General features: G+C 34.4%; 1 protein-coding gene across 1 annotated transcript in view; it reads left to right on the top strand.

Moving 5' to 3' along the window:
• The window catches only part of LOC148944692 (ferredoxin-2, mitochondrial-like), a 57416-nt gene extending 42603 nt beyond the window's left edge, over positions 1 to 14813 (top strand). The window contains exons 2-4 of the mRNA XM_089100203.1: positions 8995 to 9046; positions 11607 to 11854; positions 14652 to 14813. Of these exons, the coding sequence (XP_088956329.1) occupies positions 8995 to 9046; positions 11607 to 11854; positions 14652 to 14755 (404 nt within the window). The 3' untranslated portion in view covers positions 14756 to 14813. The remainder of the gene's footprint in view (positions 1 to 8994; positions 9047 to 11606; positions 11855 to 14651) is intronic.
• Positions 14814 to 17771: the final 2958 nt, after the last annotated feature.

Raw genomic sequence — 17771 nt, 5'->3', positions numbered from 1 at the left:
CAACGAGTCTAAGATCTCTATTCTTTTTTTGTAATAAGATCACTGGTGCGCTATATGGACTTATATTTGGGCGTATAATTTCATTTCTTTCTAATTCATGGATTTTATTTTTTAACCACTCTTTGTGCTTATATGGCACACGATATGGCTGTTTTGCTACGGGATTACCAGTCGTTAAAATTGAATGATGATAAAATGGAATCAGCCCGATATCATCATCAGATTCAGAAAATACATAAATAAAATTAAATAATGATTCGTAAAATTTTTTCTTAATGTCCGAATCAATAATATTATCAATTTTTGATTTGTTTTAAAACTGAGACTTAGTTTCGGGGGATTCGGAAGTTGTGTTTTTAATGCATTTTACAAGGGGTCGGTTTGAATTGTACACTTCATTACAATAATTTTCCGTTAAAACCTGGATTTGGACTAAACAAGTCCCCTTTTTAATTGTAATTGTATCGTTTTCATGGTTATTGGTTACCCCAATATAACCTTCCCCTTTGTCATAAGATATAATCTGTTCCTCGCATAACAGATTTTCAGGTATTTCAGACGGTGTCGCAAACCATATTTCTGATTTGCTAATTATTGGCTTGATCATTTGTGATATTTGAATTTTTTACATCGTTTTAGGAGGGACTTTTGTTTTCCTTATCGGAAATCCGTAATATTTCTCTTCATTTTAATTGTTTATTAGATTCATGCTGGCGCTTTGCTGCGCCATTGCGGCATCTTGTGGCGTTACGTTGGGTTTTATTATGTTTTTCCACAATTCCACTATTTTCTTAATTTCATTTGATCTGTACTGTCGCATATCTCCTATTTTTATTTTCGCAGATTCAATACTGTTATTATTTAAATTTACTTCATTTCTGCGATATCTCTCAGGATAATTGAACAAATTTACAATTATGCCATGTCTTTGCGAGACATGAGGTTCAAAATACTTCGACATTATGCCATTAGAAATTTTGTTTACTGTTATGTTATCTTCGTAACCTCTGTTACAATTTCTTAAGGTAGAAATTTGTTCCCCCACCTTAGCTGGGTATACAAGTTTCTCATTGGCTACGTCTAATAGTATTCTATTAGACCTTAGAAAATTTGCCCCTATAATAGCTTCATATGGGAGATTATCACATATAATAAAATTTGTCATGAAGGTTTTATTGTCTCTTTTTACGTTTAGGCAAATTGACCCTTTTGCATTTAACTTACGACCTGTAACACTTGTTAAGTTGGGATTATTAGGGTTCTTTTATCGCCTAATATGCACAGGCAAAATATTGCATACGAAAGAGTTTAATATAATTACGGTATCTCAGCTGTCAACTAAGGCCGTAAAGTAAATGTTTTCTACATAAAAATCATTAAATATAGGTAACTTGTTATTAATATCACTACAATAAGGCAATAGTATTGTCCTGGACCTATTAAATATCCTTGGCACCCTCGGGGTCCAACTTATGTTTCTGAGGGGCCTGAAGCGTTTCCCTGAGAATTTATTTCATTTCTCGGTGCCTGTAATAGATATTCAGACGTACTAGGTTCCGTAGGCATATTTAAATGATTTACGTCTGCCTGTCTTCGCCATGTATTATTATGGTAACGTGGATGTCTCGTGTCAGTGTCGTTTGCTGGCGCTGTTTGCCAGTGCTGTTGGCTTGTAAAATTTTCATTTCTCATAGGCAAATTTTCGTTCTTTTTATATTGCATTCTCGCATTATATTGGCCTTGGCGAGTATTTGGGTTTTCAAACCGGTAATTAATTTGCCTGTTGGGGAAAGGGCTGTACAAATTTGGTTGGTACGCATTATAAGGTACTGATTGGCGCAATCCCCCTGGCTATAGCCTATTGAACGACCGGTGCTAAAATTTGTTATTCTGAACAAATGGTTACCGTAATTTTGCGTATTACCGACAGCATTTCTTGGTATGGGATTGGTGACGTAGTGGCACTCTCTTGCTATGTGGCCGATACGATTGCAGTTATAGCGTCTGATTATTGTAGGGTTAATGGGCTGAAAACGTACTGTTTTCTGCCTAGCGGGTTCTGGCGTGTTGTTTCTTTGTGCTACTGGGGAGTTATCCCTTGAAAATAATTTGGGGGATGTCTGATGTCCCGTGAAGATTTTGGTCGCGGTTGAGTTACCTATGCGACTTATTTTTTTATTACTATGATTATCAACCATTTTATAAACTTAAATTAGTAGCTCTACCTCTTGGACTGCAAGATCCAACGTCTGTATATTCTTGGATATTACTACTCTATATGGTTTTGGGGGTAGCCCTTGCAAAAAGGTATTTAGTATGACTTTTTCATACAGTTGCCCCGAACCACTTCGGTATTTTGCTTCTACGGAAATTCGTATACTATCTATATATTCCATTATATTTTGTGAAAAATCAAATCTTACTAATTCAAGTTTTAATTTATTTATTGAACTTGTATCTATAAATATCTCTTTGAATAATTTTAACAAGCCATCTACTGGCTTTATTGTCAAGTTGGCGTTATTCCCTATGGTATGTTCGACCTGTTTTAGAAAGGTTAAGGCCTGGCCTCTTATTCGTAGAAGCAGCATGTCTTTTAACGCTCCAACGTCTGTTTTTGTTAATTGTACAAACTGGGTCAATTGGATATTAAATTCGTCAATATCTGACTGAACATTGTATTCCGGGATATATTTTGCAATCTATATATTTTTTGCGACTAACTTTTGGACTAATAGTAATTCATTTAGATCGTCCATGTTTGTTTTTTTTTGCGTTTATATAAAATTCAAATTTTGATTCACATGTTTTTGGGTAGGCTATTATCTCCTATGAGATATAAGGGGTCTCCTATCGTAGCCTAGCGGTTATAGGCCTAATCAGTTTTCTTATATGTCTGTATCTCTCCGAAATTTAAATTTGAATTATAAAGTTTAAATAGCCTAATTAGTTCGCAGTTTTCCTCCGATGTCCGACACGCGCCATTTGTACCATTGAAGAAATATTTGTAGTAATAGAAAAAGTTTGCTCATGGCGATAGAGATTTTTCCTATAGCGCCAGTTATAGCGCTGGAGATGGTGTCAACTAGGCTAGCGCCGGTCTCAATTAATGATAGAAAATTGAATATGTAGACATACAAATGTGGCTCCTTCTTTCTTGAGCTATCCGGAGATCGGATTCCTTTGGGAGCATTTACCTTGGAGACTGGCGAACTAATTACCTATTATCGGACTAGACTCAGACATATAAGAGAAACAAACACATATAAAAAGACAATAGATTTATTTAACTTACATGCTTAGTTGTACAGCAATGGGTCACTTCAATGACAACAATGGTGACCGAAATTAATTGCGGTACTAATCGTTTTAAGTCTGACTTCATATTAAAATCAAAAAACACATTTACCCCACTCCCAAACGCAGTTCTTTCATCCTGCGTTCTAGGGACTGCCTGCCATTGGCTCACGTGCCCCCAGGACGCGAATCCTCGTCCAATAATCTCTTAAAGATTTTTCAGATGATTCAGGAGTTCACACAGTTTTTCGCCTTTTAAACTTCCTTGGAAATTTCATGCATTGCATTTTTTTTTGCTACAATTATCTTAGCAAAATTCGAACGACTAGCGCCGTTGTCTGACTGAAGCTAGAAATGCAATTTCTCTTTTTGCTGATTAAGGAGTTTTCATTTTTGCGACTAGATTTAGCTTAATTATAGGAGTCCGAATTAAGGAAGGAACTTTATTTTGGTATTTCAAATACATCACATCTTACTCATGGTACACTTCTTCAGTACAGAAATGCCACTCGTTTGGCTCTTTCAAGAGGATTCTTAAGGACCATTTAATTAAGAATCAAACTGAATAATTATTTTTTTTTTTTTTTTTTTTTGTTTGTTGAGTTTATTTCCCCTGTATTTTTATTTCTGTTTTATTGTGTTCTTCTCTGCGCTATGACGCCCAGGCCTCAGGTATCACTATCAATATTTATTGCTGAAACTTGTATAGTTCACTAAGGAGTAGCATTCAAGAAGACGGGTTAAATTTTATTGCTTTTGTACCATTTTATTATAGTCCAATAATTATAAGCCTTATGACTGAAATAACCCATAAACGTCAATTTTGCTACCTAGCCAAGAAATAAGCAGAGCTGATTGAATTGGAATTTATATAGTTTTAAATACAAGCTTAAAAGGGCTGTACATGGCTTAAATTATGATATTTTAGTATCTTGGATAAGAGTTATGAATAATATCGTAACAGCTATTATGATGTTGGTTCTACCTGACAATACACATAATTCTGTTTCGACGATAGGAATTCGCTTATAGTAATAATAATATATATATATTTTTTTATTTTTTTTTATTTTTTTTGAGTCTATTTAATATAATTAATAAATTTAGTTTATTTATTCTAATTTTTTCTATAGTTTCCATTTTATCTATATTTTCTTTTCTTCTCCTTCATATGTGAGTAAGTGATCATTTTAAATTTTCTTTTGTTTTTTATCTATGAGTATGTAATTCATATGTCGTCTCTCTTTGTACAGGCCAATGAGCCTTTGAGGGATTAATAACATGTAATATTGTATAATATTGTATTGTTATTAATATTGTATGGATTAATAACATGTAATATTAATAACATGTAATATTGTTTGGTATATTATAGGCAGCGCTATTGCGCTGCCTATAATATACCAAAAAAGGCACTTTCAATGACAATACTTCCAAAAAAAGGTATTTTGCAAAATCTAGGAGGTAGACATGTCATTTTATGAAATATAGGAAGGAGGCGGAATGCATTTTTCAAAATCTTGGGGGAGTTCTTATTTTTAAGCGAATATACCAAAAAAGGGAAACTTTCAAGGAAAGTCCCCTATAAAAAGAGGTTTTCAGAATCTATTGGGTGGAGTGAAACTGCCCTCCCCCCGTTTGATTTCTCTTATTGCATATATATTGTTCAGTACAAATTTAACCATTCTGTCTCAGAATGTTCAACTAGTACCTTCATTGAATAAAACCTTTTGTTTTGTGTTAGAATAGCTGAATGACAGAGCAGCATTGTTTCAGGATATGCAAAATTTGTGTAATTCTTATTTAATTCCAATTTTTTGGAAAACCATGATTATCTCTATCTCCATGTTGGTTTTCAATTCATTGTCCCATTTCTAATATAAATATCCAAACACTAACTCCAATATCAATCAAATCTTGCACCTGATTTTATCGTATCTTTATCAAATACTGCAAATCTATTTACAGGGCTCAATAAATTCCTTAGCTGTTGAAAACACAGTTTAATTATACCTGTTCATTTGTTACTTATTGCTGAAAATTGTCATTTTCGGCCAACTGTCTAGGGCTAAACAGAAAACAGGTTCATGGTTGGGATAGGAGGATGTCATAAAAAAAGATTTAAAGGAAATGGGAATTTCCTGGGAGGGTGTAAAGAGGAAAGCTTTGAATAGATTGGGGTGGAGGAGGAGCGTGCATAGCTGTTTTGGCCTCAGGTGGCTTGGTGCTGTGGTCAGTTCTGAGTAGTAGTAGCATTTGTGGTTTTTATATGTTCTGTTTTGTCTTTTGTAGTTTTGATAACAACTTCAATACTTTAGGCTGCAGAAGTACATAATCAAGCTAGTATTAGACATGATTCTGATGCAGCGGTTGACTGTTAATCATTTACTATTTCCTAAAGCCAGGCTTAAAAGGTTAAAGCAAAAATATTCCCATTATTTAATTACATCTCAAGATGCCAATACTGATTTGCCCCAGCGGTGCAGATAGAAATAGTGCAAAGAAGGGATTGTTACTAATCTAACAAGCTGCATTTTTGGAATGTATTCTCTCCAGTGAATTTACTCGCTTCTTAAGGTGAAATTTACTGTATCTCTTTGCTATAGCTCTAATCCGCCCCCCTTTTCTTTACATCCAACCATTGTTTTCGGTTCTAATGTAATTTCACTGTATTCCAAGTCTCAGTTAAAATACGCAAATGTTTTTGGCAGCTCTAACTTCAAAGGCAAACAATTTGTCAGGTAGTTAATAAAATTATGTTTTTTAGTGTCAGAGCTTGAGATTTAGAAACAAATTTTGTTCCGGTCACAGAGGCTGAGAAATTTCCTGCATCTGGGATACATCTGTGACAGTTGTAAAAATCTTTATAATTTCTGAAGACCAGTCTTAGACACCTTCCTCTACTCCTTCTCGTTTTATCATGAATTTTCATTAACGCTTGCAACTTTCACCAATTTTACAGGGCTTTTTTGCCTTTAGAAAGCCTTGTGCTCTGCTGAAACACACCCACTCTCTGATTTATAAGCTAAGAATTTTTATCTCCATCAGGACACGCTCAATCAAGGAGCTATAAGAATAATACTTGCTATTTTAAATATCGGGTAAAAAAAAAAAAACAGTTTATTTTGTCCAAGTGTACCTTAAATTTGTCATAACATAGAAGCGTTTTGACTCTACCCATTGACTCAAATATCTGAGACATATATGGTTGATTATTTGAAATTGTTCTGAGTATGTTTGAGACTGGTTAGGTATTCAAGTTGAAAGAAATCAGCCCAAAAATGTATTTGTAATGTTTATCTTTATTGCTTGCTCAATTTATTAAAATTTAAGGTATTTTATGACGATGACGGAAGAAAAGATGCTTGTCACCCAATGAAGAGAGTCTGAACAGTTTTTCAATTTTGGCTGGTGCAGGGAATGAAATTCAAGGAAGTGTATAATTACAAAATAGAGACAGAAGGAATTAATACAGTAGCTGTTTGCTAACAGGGTTGCCACTTGTAGCGAAAAAGTGTTATTTTAGCACTATTACAGTAAATTCTTTGACTGTAGCACCAAAATCCGCTGTGTTGTATGCAAACTTGGGAAATTGTAGCACTATTGGAATTGACGGTGGTGGTAACCCTGGTTGCAAAGTTCCACACTTGTATATTCTTTGATCTTAATTTAAAATCCCCAAGTTTGTATAAAGTCTCCTCATAATTTCCTGCATTTTCATGATATATTTTCTAGTTACAGATGTTTTGTTTTTAATAAATAGAGAGAGCAATCTTAAAAACATATAATAAATGTTGGAAAAACAACAAATAAATTAACCAGCTTTGACCTTAATTGGCTATCTGCTGCTTTACATTGTCGATTAGACACTCGAGAACAACTTCAGGATTGAAAAAAAAGTTAGAAAAAAGATTTGTTGATTCGCACCTTTGTATTTTGGCGTTTGTCTAAATTTTTGGCACAAAAAGATATCTTGGCTGATTTTCTTGTTGTAAAGATTTAAATCAAGAGTTTTAATCACATCACACACGCTATTCAAGGTTTATAAGGTTAGAGTGTTAATACTAGGAGTCACAAAGCCAATAGCAAATTATATTAAACATTTGGTGGTAACAAATACTTGGAAAAGAGCAATCCTGTCTGTTGTAGCTGAATTTTGAATGGTAACACAGAAATTTCGTGACAATATACAGCAAAAGAATCTGCTCTTCATTTTTTTTTTTCATTCCTTTTCTTCTGTGGAATGGGATATCTTAATAGTTTATCGTAGCAGCAAGTAGCTTGGATGTTTATCCCACTAGTGGTGACCCTTTAATTTCATCCAGTTGTACTCCATCAGTTCATTGGTCTTAGAATAAAATATTACTTAAGTGGGAAATAACTGTCAGTAACTGTCATTGAGCCAAATCCTCATTCCAATTAAAAAACACGTGGTGCAAAAACAAACAAAAACATATTAATAAACCAGAAAAACCAAAAGAGGAAAGAGAGAACATGCATGTAGATAAATAAAAACAAGAAATACTTCCAGTCGTGAGAGCAGGGGGGGGGGTCAAAATGGAAGGATAGTATTTTTATTGAGGCATTTAGTAACCAATGGAGCTCCTCTGGTATCATTCGGACGTAGACTGGTGAATAATCGGGAATTCTGAGTGGGCTTTGTGGGGAAAGTGGGTTTCCGTGGGACTGTGCTGTTTAGGAAAAATATACTCATAATGGACATGGGTTGAGATAGAACCGACCAAACAATGGCACATACTGTCTTCAGTCTTTAAGGGAGGTAGGTTATGCAGTTGTAAGGAGGGAGGGATAATGAATATGTCATTCTGCGTAGTTAACTCTGAGTGTTAAAGCAACTGAGGAAAGAGCAGACAACTTTTGCTTTGGGGAGGCAAGCTGCTTGCTGCAGCTCTTGCTGTGGCATTTAATGCTCGGTTTTGTCACTAAACCTTCAGAAGACTGGAAGCAAGAGCAGACAGCCTTGTTCTAATAGCAGCCTGATGAAGGACAGGTATCTGCAGAGAAAATATGTACTGGGGCACTTATGTTTATTCAATTCTTGAGCACAATTTGTAAAATTAAATTTATTTTTTATGAGAACTTGATTTACACATTGGCAGGAGCGCATATTCACGAAAATGTAGGGAAGGGCAAATATTTTTTTTTCAATTTGTTCCAAGGAAGATACACGTAAAAAATATTTTCTAGAACTTATGGGGTGGGGACATTTTGAAAATCGGAAAGTGAAGTAGTTGCACCCCCCCCCCCCCCCACCCATTAGCTCTCCAGTTGACTGGTTTTCTGCATATTTCAGAAAAAAATGAAAATTTTTTATGCAACTAACATAAGATACATCAATACGGTAAAGACATCATGCAAGACCACAAAAACATAAATTTGTCTTCAAATGGCTTGATTAGTATTAAATGCTTCAAAAGGGTACAAAGTTGAAAATGTGTTGTATTTTTGCAAACAAAAATATTACTCTAAGGCTACTGGTGGGGCTGAGGCCTTTGATGTGGGTATCAGTCCCTCTTATTGGGAGTTATTTGGTTTGTTTTAGGATTAACTAAACTCTCCTAATTCTATCTTTTATACCATTAAAAAAAAAAGAAAAAAGAAAAAAATGACTTGTAAGCTGTAGATTGGGAAAATTAGTTTGCTTTGGTCTTTGAATTGATTTTTTGCGTTTTTCAGTTTTACGAGGAGGAGAATATGAAATGAAAAATCCAGAAGAAGAAGAAGACAAGTGAGTTCATTTTATAGATAAGTGTACGTCCTGTTTGTATATTTTCTTTTTAATAACAATAGTACAAAATGATAAATTAATAATTTTCAATTCTTTGCTTAAAAGAATAAAATGAGCATGGCACGGGGGAATGGTGCTCAAGATGGTAATTTTTCAAATTAAAAACAAAATATGCTCAAATGTTATTTTTGAGGATTTAAGACAAATGTTCAATGCTGCAATTAAAACTCTAGCCTTATCTTTACTAAAAATTTTTTAGTTAACTTTGTGACAGCATATTTGTAAATTGTGGCAGTAAAAAAACAAAAATAGAAAAGGCTGTTTTTTGGTTTTGCAGAAGGATTTGTTCATAAAAACGAAGATGTATAGACCTATTGCAAAAACATTACATGAGAGAGACAACAAATTCCTCTGGAAAATATTTTGCAGCAATGAATTGTTTATTATTAGTAGCAGTCTCGGTTATTGCTAGTACTGCTTCTGCTACTAACCGTTCACTCCATGGCTGACCAAACCGCCTGTGGCCGAAAGAACTGAATACGCTCCTCCTCTATTCCTGACACTTCTCTCTTTGCCCTTCCCTTGTATTCCTAATTACCTTTAAATATGACTTGCTCTAGCCCCGTTAGAGACGACCCCCCTCTAGACGACCTGCTTTAGTATAGTAATAATAAAAAAAAACAATATACACAACTACCATTATACATATTACCATACCTGAACATAGGGAGGGAGATGGAAGAATCTCCTCTCCCTCCTTGATTTGGTCTGAAGAACTTTTAGGGAGTCGATAAAAAATCGAGGTACTTGTGCATTATAACTAAACCAGCACTATAGACTGTACAAGGAAACCAGACACGAACACCGTCAAACGGCTATTTGCAAGAGATAAATGGATTAAAAAGTGTGGTTTCTCATCGAGTTTGCAATATTTAACGATTGTTTTTTTTTTGGGGGGGGGGGGGGCGTACCGAGATTAGGTTAGGTTAATTATTTAATTTATGCTATGCTTTACAAAAAATTTACATAGTCGTTTATTAAAAAATGTACATAGTTGTGCATATGTACATGCACATATTTTTAAAACTTCTCTTCCTAGGGAAAATATTTTACCAACCCACATTGTTTTCACTTTTTCTTCTCAAAACTATAATCACAATGGAATACTCTTTATTCACATAGAACCAATACTTTCAATAATTTAGAACTGATAATAAAAATGAACAATTTAGAAAAGTAGGAGGGTGCTTTTGACTTTAGTGGGTGCTTGTAGAAGTCTTCTTTAATACGCCAGCTGTTTTCCTTCTCATTGAGAAGTTGATTGCATTAAAAAAAAGCGTAACTGTAATTAATTTTAGTTATAGTTCTTATTTTCTCTTCCTTTTTTTTGTTTTAACTACCTGAGTGAATGTGAAAAATCAATGTTGCCAATACACTTTTTAAAATGTTAAAAATGTGTGCAATCATTAAAAGTACATGTACCAAAAGAAGTAGAAGAAAAAAGGGTTATTTTACCCAGATAGATTTCCATCATTTTTCGTTTTATCAGAACACAGTATCACTTTCTTTTGTCACAGCCTTTCTTGTGATCATAAAGTTAGAATTTGTGTTGGCAAAGTCATTACAATACAACAGGTTATAAATTTTTGCTCAAATTAAGAGATGGCGGGTGTTACCTGTACATGTGATCTGTTTCTATTGTCCAGTCCTCCATTAAGTTAGAATTTGAGTTGGCAAATTGGTTACAGCAAACCATTTGATTACAAGTTTTGTTCAAATTACGAAGTGATAGATGTTGCCATTTCGTTGATTTTAAACACAGTCTATACGTATCTGGGCTTAAGATCTAGAATTTTTAGAACCAGGTGTCATTTAAGGGCTAAGACGAGAATATACTTGCTTAAACTTTATTTAAAAAGGGAGGTTTTGACTATTTTGACTTCCAACAAATAATTACCGTTAACGTGATTTTTTTCTGATGAAATTATGTATGAAGTCAAGATTAAAAAATGTAATCCTTCTTTTTTGTCCATTGCTCACAGTTTTACCTAAGGTTTTTTTTTTTTTTGAATTTATTACCGTTGTGATGGTGTTTCATGCTATGAAAAATTTCAATTTTTCCCAGTTTAATATACAAAGTCGTGCTAATGCATTTTTGTAATTCATTTTTCTAGTTGCAATATAAATATTGTGATAATTTCTTGAGCCAAGATGTATATTCATCAACAGATCGTGCCTGTTTATAGGGTTAGGGGGGCATTTCCCCAAATATGGTTTAAAACACTACCTCCAAGTAAAATCTCGCACTTTTTTTGCTATTTTGAGCCCCTCCCCCCCTTCAGGAGAAATATTCTTCTCCCACCTCAAATTTTGATTATGAGTGCCTATGACACTAGTTGCATACTATATACATTCCTGTTGTGAAGCCCCTGTTTCAATTATGTTGTCCATATAATATATATTTTATATTATATATTTTATGTTATATATATTTTATTATTTTATATATTATATTATATTATCTATTCAGATTTTATTGAACTGTATTTTGAAATTCTAGAGTAAATGTAACATACATCGACCGGTCTGGGAAGCGAATACCAATTTGTGGCAAAGTTGGCGATAATGCAATGTACCTGGCGCATCGATATGGCATAGAAATAGAGGGCGCATGTGAGGCATCACTGGCTTGCTGTACTTGCCATGTGTACGTTGATGAAGAATCTTATGACAAGATACCTCCCCCAACCGATAAAGAAGAAGATATGTTAGACATGGCACCTTTATTAAAGCCAAATTCTAGGCTAAGTAGGTAGATTTATCAGTAAGACTGTATAGTAGTCTTGACTTAATGCTCTTGCTCAGCAGGGTCGCCAGTGTAGAGGGAACTGGTTGACAGCTCTGTCAGTCTTCTCCAAGCAGCCCTGTCCAGGGCTAAGGATGGAGCCTCATTTGGGTCGATGTTGCGGTTGAAGAGGCGCTGATTTATCACATGAGCCCATCTGGTGCGCGGCCTCCCTCGAGGGTGTTTCCAGACAATCGAGGGGATATGAATTGAATTTGTATATTGCCATTACCCCCTTTTTCTTTTAGCGATAGTTGTGAATCAATTTTGTCTTTTCTTTTATTGAAGAATTTTGACGAGCGATAAAAATAATTGTTATAAGATTAGCTATTATTAATCGCCGAAATCCTTCGATGTCAGAAAAGATTAAATCAAGTCCCATAACTCGCGTATATTTTTATCTATATAAAAAGCAAATTATAGAGTTAAGTAAACCTTAACCTAGTTCAGTACCATTTATGTGGCTTATTTTGTATAAGCGCCCTCCATTTCCCTAACACCATCATTGTTTTTACACTTTTCTTTGTAAAATAGGTCACCAAAGGCTGATTTTATGTGTAAAATTTTAAACTAAATCTCTGTTAGATGAAGATGAGCTCTTTTCCTGTATTGGAGGTGGTGCTTAGAATCTTGTTTACAAATGACTGATGATATCGTAAAAATCAGGGACGCAACAATTAGTTATACAAGCAACATGAATATTTAATGTATAAAAATCGAGCCCCGTTTCAGGGTATAACTACCATAGTTAATCGGGAGAACTGAACAATCCTTATTGCAGGGTGCTACGATCGTTTCTCCTGCAGAAATGCTAGCACTGTTAAGTTGAAAAACTCTTAATTTTACAGGATAGGAAAAAAGAAGATGACTTTTCTATGACGTCACGACAAAGTTATGACGTCAGCTTATAATGTTATGACATCAAAGGGTGTTTTAGAAACTAGCCTGCTGTTGTAATTCAAAATGTAATTCAAAAATTACTGGAAAATAATTGATAACTTACTAACTCCGAATGATATTTCTTGCGCATTGTTCTATTTCTCATAGATCTGGAGAAATCCTCAAATCGCCAACTCCCTTCAATTCTTTCTTCCAAACTGGGATTAGGGTGTCAACAAAAAACCATTAAAAATAACTTTTAGGCTGTTGTCCCAGATAATAAGGAGTTTGTAGCACTTTAGCTACGTAGCCTAGTTTTTTTCTCCATTGATAAAGGTTTTAGGACGTGAAGCCAAAGCATTCGGGCTTTTATTAGTTTCTATATATATTTTTCACTGTCTTTAGTGAAAGTCTTACCCGTTATTTATGTATTTTTATTTCATTTTATTTCGCTATAAGAAATTATTCTAAGAATTCGGTTGTTTTTGAAACGAAGATTCTTTTAGCCCCTCGATGTACTTTTATCCCTTTCAAAAAGGCTGCCATCAAAAGTGTTGTTCCTCAAGTACATTTGTGATTGAAAAAAGGAGACAAAATATATTAAATTAATTTAAACTAGCTGAGAAAACTTGTGGTGGTTAGGGAGGCAGGAAAAATGCAAACAAAGTGTCCCTGGACCTAATTTGCCCCTGTAAAATATGATCTTGTGACCTCTTTTCCTCATTTCCGGAAGTTTTCGTATAAATCTTTTTTTACTGTTTTGAAGAATTTACCGTGCCTTTTCCTGAAGTGTGAGCCCTAAATGTCGCGTGAAAAAAAAATATGTGAATATGGGTAGGGTCGCAAGTACAAATAAATTGGAGAAGCAGAACCCAAGGGCTACCCCGTAAGGACTTGCCTAGTCAAGGATACTTCTGACTTTAATAAAACAAACTTCGAATAAAACTTTCTGATACGCCCATAACGTATTAAATATATTCCTCGTTGCTTTAAAACCATTAATCTCCTTCGGAATCTCCAATTTCTATTGCAAAATTAAGGTGTGTACTTTGGCTTCTGCAGTTGTCTGAGATCGAGAGAAATTTTCTTAAACTGATACAAAATTTTAAAATTGCTCCCGTGTGCAAATTAACTACCATAATATTGTCTATACTCAATTGACTTGTTCTATTAATTCAAATATACCTCTGAATTACCCTCCCCTTGTGAATTGTTCCGAAGATCCCCCTGAAAAATTCTGGCTTAAAAATTATTTTTCTTGTTTTAGCTCCCTCTCCGTACATCCTAGAAAAAATTCTCTGGTCCCCCTTCCCCATGGGTTGAACCTGTGTGCCAGGATATTAGTTTGAAAATATAACTATTTTTATTATTTAGTTGTGCATCCATAAATTGACTCTAGAGGAAGTCCTTGTCATCAATGGGGAGGTATTTAAAATATTTATACGATAAATTTTTTTTTCAATGATGCATCTTATCTTAGACCTTAGATTCTCCGATGTCCAGTTTGTATCAACTTTTTTTGACGAGGTATAGGTTTCAAGTTGTCATTGATGGAAATATCAATGCAGCGCCATTTATTCAAATGAAATTTTTATGATGTCAATTTCCAGTGTCCATTAATGGTTTTAATTTTTTGGGCGGTAAGGGCCCCAACCCAAAATAAAAAATAAAAAAAAATGTGTACGGCTAGGCCCTTCTTATCCAAATTATTTATTTTTTATTATTGGTCCCGCTAAAAAAAAAAAAAAAAAAAAAAAAAAAAAAAAAAAAAAAAAAAAAAAAATCAAGGATGCGTGTCAGTCTTGAAAGAATATTTTAGCCGTAATTGGGCAGTCTACCCCTTTTCCATTTTTCTATTCACTAGCATCTTTTTCCTTTCAGGTTGTCAAATAATATTGAACAAAGATTTGGAAGGCATAGAAATGGTGGTGCCTAAAGTTACGCGAAATTTTTATGTTGATGGACATGTTCCAAAGCCTCATTAGTGAATTCCGATCAAGTATTTTTCTTTTTTAATTAGACAAAATTAAATTGTTCCGTTTTTATTTTTCTTGATTTTTTTTTATCCCAACTTTTGAATCAGGTGTTTGCTTAATACAGTGTTTCCCTTCGTAAGACACGTACGAGGGTTAGCCCCCCAGTAATTGCATGACTTTTGTGATTATTTATAATTTTTTATCTTCCCCCCTTTTTCGATTTGTATTCTACTCCCACCCTCCACAAAATATATGCATATGTTGCTACCTTTTTGTGTCTTCCCTGGAACCTGATAAAATTATTATGTTCTGTTGCACTAGTTTTATTTTACTATTATTAATTTGACTTGAAAATAGATAGGAAAATTACTTCAGAACCACATTAGCTAATCAAAAATTACTAATTGTCCCCCCCCCCCCAAAAAAAACTAATAGAGATGCTAGTTAGGCCTACAATTGCTCTCGTGATTCACCGGGAAATCCTGGGATCTACTTCCTTGCCAGCAGTGATATTGTCAGGTAATTATCTTTTCTTTTTTTGGGGGGAGTGAATTTTTTTTAAATTTGGCTCGAAAATTTTGTAGAGGACAGGGGGGAGGAAATCAAGATTTTTAGCCCGGGCACAAGAGAGGCCAGAACCGCCACTGGGTATCACTTATATGGATATCAGATTTTTTTTTTTTCAATTTTTGATGAAGTAATGGTACTGTTTTGTTTTTATTATTATTATTTATTTTGGAAAAAAAAAGAAAAGATGATAAAACAATTTGATAAGAACTTATGGTCGGTTTCTTGTTTCTAATTTTTCTTGTCTTTTTTTAGAAGCTAAAAAAAAACCAAGTCTCGAGTTTCTGGTTTCTATTTTTTTTTTCTTTTTTTAAGAAAAAGAGATGCTGGAAAAAATGGGTGGAATAAAAATTTAAAATATGCCTCTGTTCTGTTTTTTTTTCTTTTAAACAATAAGAAAATTGCTGTTTCCGAAGAAAAAAGCTGTTTTTCTTTACTGGTAGTCGGAAGAAACAGGAAATACAAATCCTTTGTATCCTCAAACGCTTTTCTGTCGACAAATATATAGCTAATAAAGCCTTCTCTGTCATTGCGCTATATAGTGAACCACTCAAGAAGATTTCAAATAAAGCTATGAAAAGAAATTATTTATTCATCAAATATTGTGCAGCATATTAGAACGCACAAGAAAAGTTGAAAGAACAGTCCTTGGTGGCGCAAGATCATGGATCTTTTTCCTTTCTGTACGGATTCAACCATCCGTCTCGCCCGGGACCAATGGACGCTCAAATGAACGCTTTTTTTCTGTCTGTGGCACCAACGTTTGCGATTTTTGCCACTCTCTTTCTCAAACGCAATTCCTTCCTTCTGAAACCAGTCCACGGCTCCATATTAAGTAACACCTATGGCTCGAAAACCATGCACTACTACTACTAACAACTCACCGCAAAACCAAGCCGCCCGAGGCCAACACAGCTACGCACGCTTCTCCTCCATCCCAATCTATTCAAAGCCTCCTCTTTACACTCTCCCGGGAAGTTCCCATTTCCTTTAAATCTTTCTTTATGACATCCTTCCACCCCAGACGAGGACGACCTGCTTTCATTAGCCCTAGACAGTTGGCTGAAAAGGACAATCTTTCGCAATCTGTCATCCTTCATCCGCAGAACGTGTCCTACCCATATCAACCTTTCTTTCATTATAGCACTAGAAAGCGGGATTGAATCACATTTTTCATACTAGCTACTGTTTGAAATACGATCATTCAGCCGGGTACCCAGAACAATCCTTAGGCAATTTCTGTGGAAAACATCTAGTAAATCTTCATCCGCTTTTCGGAGCGCCCAAGCTTCAGAGCCATATTTGACCACTGTCATCACCGTACCTTCCAATATTCTAATCTTGGTTTGCAGACTTATATTCCTATTCTTCCAAACTTTTTTAACTGTGAAAAATCACCCTGAGCCCAACATTAATTTTCAAACCTGTTCTAGCACCCTGAGCTCGCAAAACCTCAAAAAGTTCATTCATTTTGCTCACACTTTCCTCTAGGATGCTTAAGTCATCAGCATAATCTAAACCCGGGAGAGTTTTTCCTCGCCATTTGGTTCCGTGGTCTCCCATTGCCTTTCGCCATTCCTGTGCTCCTTAAGACAAACTCCATTAAAATGATCCATATAAATGGTGAAAGAACACAACCCTGCTTAACTCCTGATCTAATACAAAACCAGCTGCTAACCTCATTTCCTATCTTAACCACAGCAGTGTTATTTTCGTACGTAGCTCTAATCACTTTAATATATTAATTAAAAAATAGAACTTTCTGAAAAAGAAGTTTTTCAAAGAAAAGTAAAGGCCATTTTAAACCTAAGATCATCAGATACAAATACCTGTTAAAACTCAAACTCAAAACGGCCAGAAATTACTATTAAAGAATAAATGAAACCCAAAACGAACAGAAATTAAGTAAATAATCATAGCAAAAAAACATACAACAACTAATAATACAAATGAATAAATAGGTCTTAAAGTGAGTATTTCTAAAATTGACCATGCAAATCAAGCTTAAAATAAAAAAAAAATATTTTGCTATTGAAATATAAACCCAAAACGAAAAAAAATTAAATAAACAGTGCAAACAAACATACAATAGATACTAATGTAAATGAATAAATAAATCATAAAACGAGTGAAACTTAAATTGAATATGCAAATCAAGCTTGAAACGAACAAAAATCACTACAAACAAGAGTTTGGGTATCGCCTCCTTCTCTCACTGCAAAAGTCTAAAACCTACTGCGTCATTGGCACTTTACTGAAAACGAATCATATTACAAATATTTTCTTTTGTACTTAATATTGAAAATAAACATTAAAATTACAGTAAAATTTTGAACTGATGAACTTTCAGCAATTAATATCATTATACATCAAATATTCAGTTTAATTTATTAGTTCTTTCTTAAATTGTTCAAGACCCCTAAAATTGTCCCCTTCCTTAACTATAAAAACCTAAAGC

The sequence above is a fragment of the Artemia sp. Qi Xiang Cuo genome, chromosome 14 (genome assembly GCF_049724085.1).
Source record: "Artemia sp. Qi Xiang Cuo chromosome 14, ASM4972408v1, whole genome shotgun sequence".
Classification (NCBI taxonomy): Eukaryota; Metazoa; Arthropoda; class Branchiopoda; order Anostraca; family Artemiidae; genus Artemia; species Artemia sp. Qi Xiang Cuo.
The sequence above is the reverse complement of the archived record's forward strand: the minus strand, read 5'-3'. Positions and strand labels throughout refer to the sequence as shown.